Source organism: Sus scrofa, chromosome 6, assembly GCF_000003025.6.
Source record: "Sus scrofa isolate TJ Tabasco breed Duroc chromosome 6, Sscrofa11.1, whole genome shotgun sequence".
Lineage (NCBI taxonomy): Eukaryota > Metazoa > Chordata > Mammalia > Artiodactyla > Suidae > Sus > Sus scrofa.
In genome coordinates this window covers 20243965-20260217 of record NC_010448.4, presented here as the reverse complement: position 1 = coordinate 20260217, position 16253 = coordinate 20243965, and the positions used below count along the sequence as shown (strand labels likewise).

General features: G+C 58.5%; 1 protein-coding gene across 9 annotated transcripts in view; it reads right to left on the bottom strand.

The window, feature by feature from the left end:
- NDRG4 (NDRG family member 4) overlaps positions 1–16253 on the bottom strand; it is a 42706-nt gene that overhangs the window by 5364 nt on the left and 21089 nt on the right. For 7 of the 9 annotated variants that reach the window (XM_021093970.1, XM_021093972.1, XM_021093968.1 and 4 more), the window contains 10 exons: positions 12485–12529; positions 4624–4729; positions 4252–4372; positions 4106–4168; positions 3947–4007; positions 2084–2170; positions 1954–2010; positions 1513–1616; positions 672–728; positions 530–581 (listed from right to left, as the gene is read on the bottom strand). In XM_021093970.1, coding sequence (XP_020949629.1) covers positions 530–581; positions 672–728; positions 1513–1616; positions 1954–2010; positions 2084–2170; positions 3947–4007; positions 4106–4168; positions 4252–4372; positions 4624–4729; positions 12485–12529 — 753 coding nt within the window. Of the gene's footprint in view, positions 1–529; positions 582–671; positions 729–1512; positions 1617–1953; positions 2011–2083; positions 2171–3946; positions 4008–4105; positions 4169–4251; positions 4373–4623; positions 4730–8104; positions 8372–12484; positions 12530–16253 lie in introns of those variants that run through there. The other 2 variants (XM_003126961.5, XM_003481807.4) reach the window with 2 other exon arrangements.

Sequence of the window (16253 nt, the reverse complement as noted above, 5' to 3'; positions counted from 1 at the left end):
TTTTTGCCTTTTTTTTAGGGCCACATCTGTGGCATATGGAGGTTTCCAGGCTAGGGGTCAAATCAGAGCTGCAGCTGCCAGCCTACGCCACAGCTCACAGCAACACTGGATCCTTAACCCACTGAACAAGACCAGGGATCGAACCCCAGTCCTCATGGATACTAGTCAGGTTTGTTTTCACTGAGCTGCACCAGGAACTCTGAAATGAATCCAATTTTAGAGGAAAGAAGAGATCTTCATTTCTGGGTCTGAATTGGGTAGAAACAGCAGAGAGGCTGCATGGCTGCAGGGGCTAGGGAGGGGGCCCCCCCACCCCAGCTCCCCCTTGTCTCCAGGCCTCCATCACCTGCAGGATGGGGCTGCAGGAGGCGGTGGTGTAGGGCAAGATGGTGGGGAAGTGGGATGAGAAGCCTGTCGTCCGGGGCCTGCCCCTGAGGCTCCCCTGGGCTGGGTCAAGAATTGGCCCTGCTGAACCAGGAGCCAGTGACCCCTGCCTCCCACCCCCGCCAGGGCACAGTCCCTCACTCACCACCCCATCCTCGGCAGGTGCATTATCCCCGACCACCAACATCACAGGGCAGCTGCAGACACAGAGGAAAAGGGCCGTCTGGCCTGGGCACTGGAGGGGGAGATGCAAAGGCAGGGCGGGCTGGAGGGGGAAGGGCACTCACCGGAGCGTCTTGGCATTGGGCACTGTTCCAGGCCGGTTAATGTCCAGGTCTCTGCGGCTGCAAGGAAGGGTGGAGGTGGGCATCCCAGGACTGGCCTCCGGGGTGGGTGCTGGGGAGTGTCCCCAAGCCTGACGTGTTTCTGCCATACCCCATCTCTCTACATGGCATGTAGGGCCCAGCATCCCTGGAGGTGCCGCTGGGCTGGTCCCAGAACTGGGGCTTACATTGCAGTCGTCTCAGCTACAGACAAAGCCTCAGGTGCCATTGATAAAATGGGGAGACGGGAGCCTCTCCTGCATAAATAGGGGCCTAGGACTCCCCTCATGCACCTTTTTTCTAGACCCCCAACTCATGCCAGGTGGGCCTCACACCTGGCTCTCGTGATGGATGTGGGCCAGCACTGCGGTCCGGGGCCTTTCTGGCTCTCTGGTGTTTCTCTAGCGCCATGCACACAACAGTGCTTAACGCATATTTGCAGGAGGAAGAGAAAGCCTGCCAGGCCAGCCAGGGGGGGGGGGGGGCCTCTGGCTACTGCCCTACAGGGCAATCCCCAGGGGGCTCCAAGGAGCATTTCGACCTCAGGCTGGGGGGCAGGCGGGGGGGGGGGGGGCGGATGGGGCCTGCTCCCCTGAAATGCTCAAGGGAGGAGAAGGACTGGAAGGGCCCTGCTCCCCCTCTGCCCCTCGCAGAGGCTTCACAGTCTGTCTGCTCATCTACAAACTGGGAGGGTGTGTCGCCGGCCTGTCCGCCTCCGCCCGCGGGTGGCATATCGGGGTCGCCAGCTGCCTGAACGCTCCCGTCCAGTCCCCGTGCTGCCGGCTGGGCCCCGCGCCGCTCTCACCTGTTGTACATGTTCCAGAAGAGCTGCAGGTTGGCCTGGTTCACCACGTTCCCGATCTGCTGCCGGTAGCTCTGCACCAGCTCTGTGTTGCTCACCAGCTCCTCCTGGGCCCCGGGGGACAGGGACGGGCGGGGTGCGCGGAGGGGAGCCACAGACCGCCGTGGGCTCAGAGGGGACACGGCGGCCAGAGCAGTCCCTGCCCCACCCCCAGCGGTGGGAGGAAGAAGGGAGGAGGGGGGCGAACTGGGGTGGGGGGGGGTCTGCCGCCGCCGCCGCCCGCGGAACCGCCTCAGATGCCACCGCCGTGGGGCTGCCCACGGGGACGGAGTGAGGCGGGTCAGACGCTGCTTCACCCCGCCGCCCTCTTCCTCCCGCCCGGCTGGGAGGGGGCGGAAGGCCCAGGGACCCCCGCCCGGCGTGACGGTGGCCCCCGCCCCTTACCTGGCTGAAGAGGTGGGAGAGCACCGTGTCTGGCAACGTGCTGGTCAGGCCGGAGAGCTGCGGGCCGAGGAGAGGCCAGTGTGAGGGCCGCCCTGTACCCCTCCACCCCGGCCGGGCTGCCCTCGCTCACCTTGGTGGCCGCCCAGTCGATCCAGCCTTTGCCGTTGGGGTCGATGTTCATCAGCACCAGCCCCTCCACCAGGTCGGGGAAGATGAGCTGCCGCGAGAGGGGGACGAGGCTTGGGGGGCGGGGTGCAGGGAGCCCCCGTCTTCCCACCTCGGAAATGGACTCTAACGTTCTGGCCCTGCCCATCTCACAGGCGGGTGGGAGGGTCCGGGAAGAAGGGCATCTGTCAGGGCTTCACGGCTTCACCGGGAACTTGCCCAGCTGCCCCTTCCAGTTGCCCCGGCTCGTCCTCCTCCCCACCTGGAACCTTTCAAAATTCCTTGATTTATTTGGAATCTATGCCCATATTACTATTTTCCACCCTGTGCAACATATCTCGGAAGAGGCTGCTGTTGCCAAACTGAAGATATAAACACGTCCAATAAAATATTTTTTCTTCACTTCCGTAGAAAAAGCCCTAGTGATGTTAAGAAACTGACTTCCAAAGCCTGTTTTGTGTTAATGAAAGAGATTTGAGTTTTCTGTTCAACTGTTGGCTCGTCTTTGGGCGGAAACGGATTTGTATACAATACTTCAGTCGTGTCGGGGTGGTCTGGGGTGGCAGGGATTGATAGTGGTTAAATGCTGCAGTCAAAATGGAGCTGAATGGAGTCCCCATCGTGGTGCCGCAGAAAACAAATCTGACTAGTATCCATGAGGACGCCGGTTCGATTCCTGACCTCAATCAGTGGGTTAAGGAATCGGCATTGCCATGAACTATGGTGTAGGTCCCAGATGTGGTTGAGATCTGGTATTGCTGTGGCTGTGGTGTAGGCTGGTAGCTGTAGTTCCGATTAGACTCCTAGCCTGGGAACATTCATAGGCTACGGGTGCGGCCCTAAAAAGCAAAACCCAAAAAAAGAAAAAAGAAGAAAGAAACCATCTTGAAAATTCGTGGTCATTCCTTTTGAAGAAAGAAATACTTAAAAAAAATACTTTGTTTTTTGGTTGGTTGGTTGGTTTGGACAAGCCCATGGCATTGTTCTGGGGCCAGGGTTTGAACTTGCAGCACAGCAGTAAGCAGAGCCATAGCAGTGACAGCGCTGGATCCTTAACCTGCTGAGTCACGAGGGGACTCCAAGAAAGAAATATTTTGAATTCTTAAATTTTCGTTTTTAAAGATGGAAAGCTTGTGGGCTCCTCCTCACATAATGTTTCTGAGATGTGACTTTCTTTAAACCTTGCAAACTTAAGTGTAAATTTTTGGTTAAAAAAATGATTCATGTTTAAATAGCCTGTTGGGTGAATGAGTGATAATCCTTATTTACTGGCTAGAGTAATTAATTAGTTGCATAGTGTGTTGCTAACAGAAATGTTGATTTTGGATAATGGCTGAGGCAAGTTATGGCATATGGTGTTTCAAGGAGATACATGCGAAAAGCACCTTTTTTCCTTAACATTAACTCTTTACTGTATCAACACCAGCTGAATCAAATATCACAAAATAAAACCCAAAAGCTTTTTAAACACCATTTGCAAAGTGTTTTACAATATATGGACATGCTCATACTACAGTAAGGTATTAAATACTAAGTCTGATCTGATGTCCTGTATGTAATAAATGTGCATAGAAAAAAATTTTAACATATGTATATATGTGCATAGAAAAAACAGGAGGAAAATACACCAAAGTGCCCGCAGTGGTTGTCTGCAGGGTGGGTTGCCGCGTTTTTTTAAAGGGAATTTCCTTGCAGGGAAAAATGAAAAAAGGACTTTCCTAAGCGAAGAAGAAGTAAGGGGAGGAGGAGAGGAAGAACAGGGAGCACCCCTGTGGGTGGCCCCTGGGAGAGACCTGTCCTGGGATTGGGTGGGGGTGGGGAGGCTCACCGCAAACTTGGCCAGCACGTAGGCTCCAGCTCCCACTCCGATGCCAATTATGTACTTGAACCTGGGAGAGAGCATGGCTGGTCACTCGAGGGGTTTCCCATGACTGCCGTCCAGAGCCGCCCCAGCCCCAGCCCCAAGCCCCCAGCAGAGGGAACTCACCCGAAGTGCTGCACCACGCTGGGGAGCATGGCAGCCAGCTGCTCCATGGAGGGGAACTGGTACCTGCAAGCAGGGCAGGAGGTCAGGCCCAGATGCGGCTGGGGGCACAGAGCCAGGGAAAGCCGGAGGGGGCTCCAGGTACCTACCCCTGAGGAAATTGTGACGCCCCCACCTGCTGGCCGGGGGCATCCACGTGGCACACCACAAAGTGCTTGGTGATCTCCTGCATGTCCTCAAAGTTGAAGAAGGTATTGAAGCACAGCTTGTCTGCAAAGACACAGCGCTCAGCTGTGCTGAGCAGGGGAGGGAGGGAGGCCCGCGGATGCTGAGAGGGAGGTTGAGGCAGTGGTGATCAGCCTCAGGGTTCAGCGGGGAAACCAAGCCCCAAAGGGTTAAGGGCACAGAACTACGTGTGAGGGGCCCTATGGGGGCCCTATAGGGAGGATGGTGGGGCAGGGGGGCTCACGCGTTGGCAGATTCCAGGCAGAGAGGGTCGAATGAGCCTGAGCAGCACTTACGGTTGAGACCCACGTCATGGTAGGTGAGGATGGCTGGGCGGTTCCCCTTGGGGGAGCCCCGGATCACCACGTGCAGGAGGCCGTAAGGCGTCTCGATGTCGTGTTCCTGGAGGGGAGACACAGTGCCAGATACTCTGGGCATCCTTTCACCCCTCAGGGTGGGTGTCCCCTTCTCATCACCCAAGCAGACCCCAGAGAAGACAGACCAGAGGAAGGACCCCTTCCCGAGGGTGTTCAGCACGGGGACATGAACTAGTCTGCAAAGTGGTCAAAGCTCGGGTCTCCTCTGCAAAGCAGCCAGGGGGTGAGCTGCCACTGCCCAGGCCCCGGCTTAGGCCCTGCTGCCCTCAGTTCTCCAGCATCCAGTGAGGCCTGTTTTCCCCACCTCACGGCAGCCCTTCCGGGGCAGCTCTGGCATTGCCCCAATGCTGCCATCATCACCTTCCTCCTGGACTCAGAACCCTTCAGAAGAGCTGCTGCTCCCGACAAGCATCTTGCCCACCTAGACTCCACAGCAAAGACCCAGTGCTGCCAGCCCAGCCTCCGCCCCCCACACCCTACTCCAGGCTCTCGCTCCTGCCTCTGTGACCCCTCAAGGCCTCCCTCCGGCAGGGCAGGGCCAGCCACCCACCCCCTCCCCAAAGGCCTTCTGCAGTGGCTGTTCTGGAATTCTCCTGTGTTCATGCCCTTGGTTTTGCTGTTTGGGGTCGTCCGTTCTTCAGGAAGCTGGAGCTGGATGCTGCAGGTTCAAGACCCGCTCTGCCCCTTGCTGTGACTCTGAGCAGGGCACACAATTCTCTGTGCCTTGGTTCCCTCTTCCCGAGCCACCTCGCTGGGATTCTGTGAGCATAGACATGCCATATCTGCCCAGTGTGTAGCACTTTGGAAAGGCCCCGGGGGCTGCTGTGTGTGGGCATCCCTGAGCCTCGGGGAAGTGTCCTGCTGGCTGGCCCCGCTACAGACTGGTCACTCAGGGCTGCTCGTGGGGAGACTCCAAGAGGTTCTGTCAAAGCTGAATTAACAGCCCTGCCTTGTGCCGGGGGTGGGGGGTGGGGGGGGGACCTGGGAAGCAGGGGGTGAGGAGCTGGAGGTGGGGCTGGGGTCAAGGACAGTCAGCATGTGACTAAGCACCTACTGTGTGCCACGTGTTGGGAAAGAGAGAAGGAGTTTTCTCCACTTTGCAGTGGAGGACACGAGGACACTAAGATTCAGAGAGAACCTAAGTTCTTGCCTCTCACAGCAAAGGGGAGACTCAGGAGGCAGGAGACAGCTTCTTGGGTCTGGGCTCCGAGGGCCACTGTCTAGGCCTGTCTCCAGTTGTGAGTGACAAGGCAGAGCCAATCCTGTGGACAAAGGCCACACCCCAGGAGCCACCCTTCTGGGAGTCCCCCAGGTGGGCCCAACTCCATCACAGACTCCCCATGTCCCCCCAGGGCCATCAGAACCAGAAGCACTCCCTGTTCATGGACCAGGCCCTTTCTTTTCATGTGTCTTCTTACTTACTCCCCGCAGAGGAGGAAACTGAGGTTGGGAAAGGAGAACTGACTCGCCCAAGGTCAAGCTCAGACAGGGCAAGGGGCAGGACAGGCCTTCCTAGGTGCCAGCCTCAGGCTGAATTTTCTGAGGAAAGGAGAGCTGAAGCTCCACCTAAGAGACTTCTAAGCAGGCAGCCTCTCCACAGCTGCCTGTCTCTGCTGGGGAGGGGGGGGCTGCCGCATGCCCGCCTCCCACGCTCTCTTGGCTCTGGAAGGCAGGGTGGGGGGCAGGAGGGGTGCACGGTGCTATGGAGGCAGGGTGGGGGGCAGGAGGCAGGCATGGTGCAAGGGACGACAGAGGAGGGGCTCACAGAGCCATGACGGGTGGGGAACGGGGCAGGAGGGATGCACAGCGCCATGGAGGGCAGGGTGGGGAATGGGGCAGGAGGGGCGCATGGTGCTACAGAGGGCAGGGTGGGGGGGCGGGAGGGAGGGCCCATGGCATAAGAGCTGCAATGCGCTTCCTGAGGCACCCAGGACATTTGTAGAGCCCATCAGCTCTAGCCCTGCGTGGCTCAAGTTGGGATCCAGGGCGTGGTCTTCCCAGACCTCCAATGCCCTTGAGGATGTTAGGAGGGGGTGCCTGTTCCTCCTAGTCCTGGAGTGCCCACCCAGGTCCCCATCCCTTGCCCCCGGGGTGGCGGGACTCAGCCACAGTGCTTGCCCTACTAAGGCTCAGCTCCCCGGGGACAGGAAGGGCAGGGCCTGGGTGGGTCTGGTTGCCCAGCGACCTTGGCTTAACCTTCCTGCCAACCTCCCTGCACCCCCTCTGACCCAAGACCTCAGATCCAGCTCATCCTGATAGGGGCCAAATGCCTCCGACCCTCGGAGTGCATGCAGGGGGGGCACCCGAAGGGCTGCAGCCAGACGTGCTCTGAGCCCCAAACCCCCAGGGCCGAGGATGCTCATTGGCTCCTGGTGACGTCAGAAACTGGGCCCCAGCGTCCATGGGGGTGCCAGTGTGTGGCACTGCGGCACCAGGGAGGGGGCTCTGTCATCCCCTCTCTGCCTGTTTGGTTCCCCCTCACCTGTGACCTTGAGGGCTGCGGGTATGGGGGGTGGGGGTGGGGGTTCGCGTTGGTCTTCAGCTTGGAAAGGGGAGGGGCCGGTTCCATTCTTCCCGTCAAGCGCATCAATAATTCAGAGGACCAGGTCTGCAGCGATGGGATGGGTAGGCGCTGACGTCGTTGCCTGGGCGCAGGGCAACCCGGGGGCCTACCGACCGGCTGGGCAGGCAAGGCAGGCGGGGGTGGGGTGGTAGAGGGGTAAGTCTGCCCCTGCCTCTTCTTCCTGGAGTTAGAACAGCGCCGAGCCTGGGCATCTGCTGCCCCCAGGCAGGAGGAGGCGCCCTGGTCCCTCCTGGGCCCTAGACTTCAGGCACATCCTTCTAGCACTGCCTTCTCACTCCCCAAAAATAAGGCACAGGGACCCCGGCCTGGAGGCCACAACCACAACTCAGACTTCCCTGCTTCTGCCTAACTGGCACCACACGTCACCCAGAAAAACCAAGACAAACCCTTCAGGCTCAGGAGGGCAGACACCTGGGTGCACAGACAACAGACGCACAGGGAACAATTTCCGCGGGGCCGAGGTGGTCACCGGCGCCAGGGCAGAGCCAGCTGGGCATGTGCCTGGCAGAGGGCACACTGTCAGTGCATATACACACACGATGGCACCCTGGTCCACACAGGCTGACAGAGGAGCCGCAGCCCATTCAGATTTCTGCAGAGATTTCAGCCCTTCCGGCCCTCCCCGCGCAGACCCTGACCAGCAGCTACCCCCAACCTCTGCTGCAGACCAGGGCCACCAGGGAGCCGGGAAGCTGCTGGCCTTGCTCAGTGACCGCCAAGGTGAGGCGACTGAAGGCAGAAGGGCCACTAGACAGAGGCAGAGGGATGCCCGGTCCTCCCCGCCCACCTCCCCGCCACCCCCGAGTCCTCACTCACCCCATCCCAGCACTCCGGCATCTTGCCGAGGGAGGCCACCCGCCTCGACCAGGAAGGGCAAACAAAGGCCTGAGTCACCAGAGCCCAGAAGGAGGGGGCAGCGCAAGTGGGAGACCAGCGGCTCTATGACGGGGCGCCGCTCCGGGCCATTTATATGCGGCGTCTGCGGCCGTGGCTGGCCCCTCCTCCCTGCGGGGTTTCCGAGCCGCCACTCGCTCGCCCGGAGCCCCAGCTCCCAGATTGGCTTTCGGGAGACACACTTGGCTCTGATTGGCTTCCGAGGTCCTCACTCACCCCAGCTGCTGCTCCTCCCACCCCCGACAACACTTCAGCCCTGATGGTCCCCAGCCCCTGCGTCGTGCCCACCTCCAGCACAGAGGCTCAGGGCAGCAGCTGCACGTGGGGTCCTAGGAAGAGGTGAGCCCACGTGCACAGCTGTGACAGGTACACAGGGGCTTCTCACAGCCAAGCACAGCCAAGCAGGGCAGGCTGGGCCACATAGGCATGTCCTAGACAGCATACCCTTGACCCGTACCCTGGAGAACAGGAAGGGGAGAGGACCCCAAGCCCAGCCTCCCCATCCCTTAGCCTTGAGGGGATATGGGCAGTCACTGCTGCCCGGATTGTGACCTACTCCAGGGGACTGCTTCTTTTCCACCCCCAGGGGCTCCCCTAGGGCAGACTCCACTCTGCCCCCATGTACACCCGGGTGCCTGCCCACATAGTGGAAATGGGGGTTGGGGTTGTGGGGCTGAGGGCCTGGGCAGGTTGCAGGACCATGCCCCTGCAGCAAGGGGCTGGAGGCCACTGGACATGCCCTCCTCACGCTGACACAACCAGCCGGGGCTTGGCTCTTCCATCTCTGGGGAGCAGGACGCCTGAGCTGAGGCAGGCTGTCCTGAGCAGCAGGACAGGTGCTGGAGGTCATGAGGCTCGGGGTTGAGGTGAGGAGCTGGCCAAAGACATGCAGGTAAACAGGTTAGAAGGGGGAGGCAAAGGAGAGCAGAGGAGGAGAGGAAATAGGCCAGGGAGGGGAGCAGGGGTGGGGGGGCAAGGACTGAGAAGCAGAGCAACAGAGGGAGGGGTGCTGGGCGCCTGTGCCCCCATTCTGTCGCTTTGATGAAGGAACATGCCACTCATCCCCGCCAGGGCTGACAGTCCTGCATGCTGGCTGGTTGCCCTGGGGGAAGGGGGTCACCTCCCCGTCTCTGGGTGCCTAGTGACCGGGTCAGCACCTGCCACGTGTGCTATTCCCGGCCCTGTCCTCTGCCTGGGGGGCATCGCTCACTTTCCCTGCCCCCTCTCTGACCTCTTGCAACAAGGGCCTCGGGCAGAGTGCGGGCGCCTGTGCTCTCCCTGGGCAGCAGGGTATGGAACAGGGTGTCCCCCAGCCCCTCGCATCCTGGCCACGCTCCCTGTGCCCTGCAGCCACTTGAGCACAGTTGGAGGCTCTGACCACTGAGGCGGCGTGCAAAGGCTCAGCCCTGCCTGCTGCGCTGCCTGCTGCCCTGCCCACATAATCCCTGTGTTCTTCCTGAAGGGGGGTGGGGCCGGGTGGCCTCCCACCCTTTCTGCCACCAAAACCTGCTCCTCAGTGGTCCCCATCCAACCTGATACCCACCTAAGCCTCTGAGTGGCCTTTCCCACCCTTGGACCTGGGTGACCTCGGACTCTGCCCACCCTGAGCCATGAGCCCCCCCTGCCCCCCAATTCTGCTCAGCTCAGTGGCTTCAAGTCCACAGACTTGAGTTCAAGACCCAGCTGCCCCACCCACGAGCTGGGTAACCTTGGACAAGACTTTTTTTTTTTTTTTGCTATTTCTTGGGCCACTCCCACAGCATATGGAGGTTCCCAGGCTAGGGGTCAATTGGAGCTGTAGTCACTGGCCTACGCCAGAGCCACAGCAACTCGGGATCCGAACCGCGTCTGCAACCTACACCAGAGCTCACAGCAACGCCGGATCGTTAACCCACTGAGCAAGGGCAGGGACCGAACCTGCAACCTCATGGTTCCTAGTCGGATTCGAACCACTGCGCCACAACGGAACTCTGGACAAGACTTTTTTAACTCCTCCTGTCTCCTCAACCATAAGATAGGAATTGTGCCTAGAGCTGCTAGGAGGATGAGAAAAAGCTGCCTCCGTCACTACAGATGTGACTGCAGGCCTGCCCAGGGACAAATACCATCATCCAGGTGTCCCTCCAAACTGCTAGCCTCCTCCCTGGAGGTTCTACAGTTGTGGCTGAACAAGGCAGGCTCAGGTCCTGCTACCCAAACCCTGCTAGTCTTGGCTGTGTGACCTTGGGCAAGTTAGTCAACTGCTCTGAGCCTCCACATCTGTAAGCGGGAGAAGAGCAGTGTGGCTGCGTGCCCAGGTCTGCAAGCGGCAAGGCTAAGACCTTATCCTCACAAACCTATGAGAAAGGATGGAGAATCTGAAGCACAGAGAAGGAGATGCTCCCACGCAGCCAGTAAGCAGTGGGGGCTCACCAACATCTTAGTGCTCTGGCCTGGGGCCACATTATCAAGACAAGCAAATGCTTAGTACACACCTCCCCCGGGCCAGACTCCCTCCAAAGGCTTTGCACGCCACCTCCCTTTGTCCTCCGGACACCCACGTTACAAATGAGGAAAAGGAAGCCCAGAGACATTCTGGAACCTGCCCAACACCACACAGCCTGTGAGCCCAGAGTCAGCGATCACTCCCAGGCAGTCTGGCTCTGGTGGCCACCAGTCACCGTAGCCCAGGGTCTGCGCACCTGGCCGGAGGGTACCATCCTTAACCCCACAAACAACTAGTGGGGCTGGGGGGGGGGTCTCAGCTGCCTGTGTCACTCTACCAGTGAGGGAGGGAGCTGTGCTGGAGGTCACATGGCCTGTAAGTGGTAGGACCCGGACACAGCTCTGCCTGGCTCCAGCCTGTCCTTCTGCCTCCCCCATGGCCAGACCCACTGAGGCGAGGGACTGAAGGGGATGAAATCCCTGCCGGGCTCTGGCCCAGATAAGGGCCATCCTGGTAGCTGCTTTACTAAAAAAAGAAAAAAGCAGTCTCTGTGGCGAAACCAGAGTAGACGGTAAGGTGCTTTTGAACGAATGCTGCCCATTACCAAGCAAAGGGTCTTGAGGACCAGAATCCCACACATGTGGGACCGTCACCCTGTCCTGGGCCCGGAGCAGGTGCAGAGGACCCCAGGGTGTGTATGTCTTGGGAGCTGGCAATAGCTCCTCTGGCATCCTGTGAGTCTCACTCAGGGTTGGGCAGGAGCTGGCTGCTCTGGATTCTATTTCTACAGCCCCATCCTGGGGAGGAGGGGCTGCAGTTCACACATCCTGCCCTTCCTGGGAACAGGAAGGGCAGAGAGGACTCCTTGGGGTGCCCGCTGATCTCCCGCTGGGCTGGGGCCACCTTGTGGACACATCCCTCCTTCTTCTGCCGGGCTGCTTCCCACTCCTCCAGCCCCTAGCCTGTCCTCCCCAGCTCCACAGCCCTTTGTGTTTGGAGCTCAGGCTCCCAGGAGACCAGAGCACGTGCACACAGGCTACTCTGACACCTCTGCTTGAGTTGCCTCTGCCTGCGTCACCTGTGTCACAGGGGCATATGACCCGGGGTCCAGATGCTCAGCTGCTCCATCCTGGCTGCAGATTTGAGTGCCAGAGGGAGGAGCCCCAGGCCGCCCCGCCTCCCTCATCACCCCTGCATCCACACCGTGAGGCTGGGGCTGTCATGGGGTTTGGAGACCGACCCATATTGGACAGTAGCCTGAGGGCCGGCGCCAGCCAGCCAGAAGGAAGGCCCCAGAAGGGTCTGACTTTGTTCAGCAGGTTTTGATGGCCAGCAGGGCCCTGGAACCCCACGAAGCTCCCACTGTGTCTGCTGTCACGCGTTTTCTGAGACCCAGAAATAAATAGCCACTCTGGGCCTTCCAGGGGAGAAACAGCTGACCAAAGTCAGAAACCATTGTTTGGAGGAAGAAAAGCAAAGAAGGATTTCAGTTTTCACAGGGAATTTGGCATCAAACTAAAGAGGACATGGTTGTCCGGGCAACCGCTGCCATGGAAACAGGAGCTATTTTGGAGCATCGACCTGGCTTTCATAGGAGGAAAGTGCTGATTCAGATGACAGTATCCTCACTCCCTCAGCCCTCCCCTCCCTTCTCTGTCCTGCCCAGGGAGAGAGGGGACATTTCTCCACTGGGCAGGGGCAGGCGAAGCCACTGTGAGCCGTGGGGGTAGTCCTGGAGGCTGCCAGCTGACCAGTCCCTGTGGCTTCAGGCTGGGGCCACACGGAAGGGCTGTGAGACCTCCTCTGAAACAGGCTGGGTCGGGGAGGGGACAGCCAGCTGTTAGTCCTCCATTTAGGGAGGTTGAGCCAAGACCTACCTTCCAGTCTGTGTCCACAGCCAAGAGGAAGGTGTCGGAGTTCTCCTAAAAAAAGGCAAACAGAGGGAGTGGCTCATTAGGCTCTGGGCTGGCCCAGCCAGGGAAGGGGGGTGGCCACAGGGCCTGCTCCTTGAGCAGCCTCACTTGCTGTTCCCATCTGTCTTTTTTGGGGTGTCTTTTTAGGGCCGCACCCGCAGCATATGGAGTTTCCCAGGCTGGGTGTTGAATCGGAGCTATAGCTGCTGGCCTACGCCACAGCCACAGCCATGCAGGATTCGTAACCACTGAGCAAGGCCAGGGATGAACCTGTGTCCTCATGAATACTAGTCAGATTCATTTCTGCTGAGCCACGATGGGAACTCCATGTTCCCGTCGATCTTAATGTTGATGAAAGTGACCCAGGGCTTCCTGAGCGCCAGGCATCAGGCTAGTAAGTACCTGACAGCTGAGGCCACGGGCAGCTACACACATTGCTGTTACCTATTAGTTTAAAATAGGAAGACTTCCACTCTGCAGATGAGAAGCGTGAGGCTCAGAGAGGCTGAATCATGTGGCTGGAAAGTGGTGGAATGACCTCTGATCCCGAATTCCTGCTGTTCATCACTTTGCTGTCTCAGCAAATGGTCTCAACCACTGGGCACAAGGCAGAGGCTGGTGAAGGGGGGCAGATGGGCCTGACTGTCACGCCCATTTTAGGGCTGGGGAGGCCGAGGCCTGTGCCTCCAGGGAGAAACAAGGAGCCTTTTCTGACCTGCACTAAGGTGCTGTCTGGGCCTGAGCAGTAGCTGCTCTCACCTTTCCAGACCTGCCTGCTGCTGGCTCTCAACACACGGAGGTCCCCTGCCTTCGGGCTCACTTGGCCGAAGGGTGTGAACCTCCCAGGGGCACCCATCCCTCCCCCTGGTCTGCAGGACCATGAGGGTGGGGACCGCGACTGGCTCTGCTCTCAGCATAAAGCCTGGCATGGAACATGCTCCCCAAATGCAACAGATCTGGAGGAACAAGTCTGACTTCACAAACGACAGGACTGGGGTTTAGACATAGCCGCTGTCTATGAGGTGGCAGAGATGGGGAGTGGAGGAGTTGGGGCTCAACCCCATGTGTCCGGGTTGCCAGGTTTTCCCCAGTGCAGCCCAGCAGCCTGACCCTCTGCACCTCCCTGGGTCTCTGTCTGGGGAAGGAAACCTCATGGGGGGAAAGGGGGAGAAATCACACACATCCCGGGCCCCTGCCCATGGCAAATGGAGTTCCTGGCCAGGATCCGTTACAATGACCTAAGCCACAGCTGCCGCAATGTCGGATCCTTAACCTGCTGTGCTGGGCCGGGGATAGAACCTGCGTCCCAGCACTCCCAAGACTGTGTCCTCAGGAATTCCCCTGCCCTGCCCTCTTCCGTGCTTGTTTAGAACTCTCTCTGCTCCCCTCTGTTCACCGCAGGCTGGTGACTTAGCCTCCGAGCTTCAGTGTCTGTGAGGATTAACCGGGGCGGGGGGTGCAGTTAGCTGCCACTCTGTCCTAGGTGCTTTTGCACTGGACTCTGTGCCAGGTGCTACCACACCATCTCGTGTGGTCAATGAGACGATCAGACTAGAAGCAGGATGCCAGGGCAGGGAGGGACAGAAGGGCGGGGCCGCTAAGGTGCAACAAGAAGGCAAATGAACCCACATCACAGGAGTGGGGAGGAAAAGGATGAAAAATATTTTACTCTCAAAATAAGAAGCCCATCCACCTGCCCTCTGGCAGCTGGAGTGGCAGGGGAGGTGGAGGAAGTCAGTGGGCACTAAAGGGTCTCACACCGAAAAGGAAAGCCAGGCTTGAGTGACACCAACAACAGCTGTCCCCAGGCCTCCCCTCCTGGAGCCTCCAGCGCCTGGGGCTCGGCATGCGGAGCGGAGGAGAGCATGGGGGCTGCTCCTCGTTCCTCCAAGGAAGGGGACAGATGTGGGGGAAAGGGACGAGGTGGTTATGGAGGGGTTCTCTCAGTGGAAGACCCTGCCCAAGGGGGGGCCAGGCAAAGGGATGCGGGAGATTTTCATGAGGATGGGAAGCGTCGGAGGGGCAGACCCCAAACTAAGAAACAGTAGGAATAACTCAGAGACCCCAGAGGCCAGGAGAAACTGCGTGAACATTCTGAGAAAGACCAAGACCAGTGGGAGAGGGGGCCCAGCCGAGAGGAGGGGGCGGCCCAGGTCGGGGAGAGCTTGGGTGAAAAGACATCCTGGACCCGAGGAGGACTGTGGCTGTAACTCTGGGGTGATGGCAGCCACTGACCAGCTGTGAAATAGAAAAGAGACGTGAGGTGTTTTATTTAGTTTGGGGTTTAGGCAACAAGGATGATTTTTCATAAAATTACAAGGGTACCTTACCGAAGCCAAGAACAATAGTTATAAAAACAGGCCTCAGGAAGGATAGTGGCCAGTCATAGAAGTCCAATCTCGTTAGCCTAAGCAAAAAGGGAAATTTATCATCAGGACACTGGGATGCCTCACCAAGCCCGGGGAGGATCCGAGAACGGCTGGGACAAGGGAATGGAGCACATGAGAAAGCCAGGAATGACAAGGTGTATTTAAAAAGGCTGTAGAGAGTAAGGAGATCAGGCGGGAGGCTCCTTCAAGCAGAAGAAGGGAGCCCCTCTCGGGGTGGCCCGCCACGGTGAGAAGTGGACGAGAACACATGAGGCCAAGGCGGCTCTCTGCACCGCCCTGTACCAGCGGGCAGCACCTGAGCAGGAGATGACGGGGGCTGGGGACAGGGGCAGGGGGAGTGGCATTAGAATAACAAGCCTACTAAGGGAGGTCCCTGGGGGCACAGTGGGTTAAGGATCCAGCATTGTCACTGCTGTGGCTCTGGTTACTGCTGTGCTGTGAGTTCCGTCCCTGATCCGGGAATTTCTGCATGCCGCCAGAGTGCCGACAACAACAACAAACAAACAAACACGCCTACAAAGTGTACAGCTCACCAGCTGTTCTCTTTTTGACAGGAGCTACCGCCAGGTAATCAGATTTTATAAGTGAACTCAAGGATCTGTCTTTTTTTTTTTTTTTTGTCCTTTTGCCATTTCTTGGGCCAATCCCGTGGCATATGGATGTTCCCAGCCTAGGGGTCGAATCAGAGCTGTAGCCCCCAGCCAACACCAGAGCCACAGCAACGTGGGATCCAAGCTGCATCTGTGACCTACACCACAACTCACGGCAACGCCAGATCCTTAACCCGCTGAGCAACGGGAGGGATCAAACCCGCAACCTCATGGTTCCTAGTCGGATCCGTTAACCACTGAGCCAGGACGGGAACTCCAAGGATCTGTCTTAAAGATAAGACTTCCAGCCTCATGTGCGTGGGCCCCTGGAGCTTGGACAGTTACTCTGTCCCAACACATGGAGCTCAGTGACTCCTGGGCTCACTTCTTTCTGGAGGGAGGCTGCAGGAGCCAGGGCAGGGGACAGACAGGTATGCTGAGGAATGAGCGGGCTGGGCAGCACAACCAGCGGAGACCTGCAGCAGTGATGGCCAAGAATTCTATGAACAGTGGACACACGGCTTTTCTTTGCAGGAGGAAAGAGGAAGCTGTGTGAGTGTCACCCCAACAAGAAAGCATGAGTAGAAACGACTCTGGAATTTAACATCTGGTGTCCCAACAAGGGCCCTTTGGGACAAAGTCACAACCTTGGGTGCCTTGGTCTCATTGCTCCTGGAAGCACTGCTGGTAATACTTGCCATCATAACTCAGAGGCTTGAGGAAAAGAAAGAAGCTACAGACATGAAAGGCCTG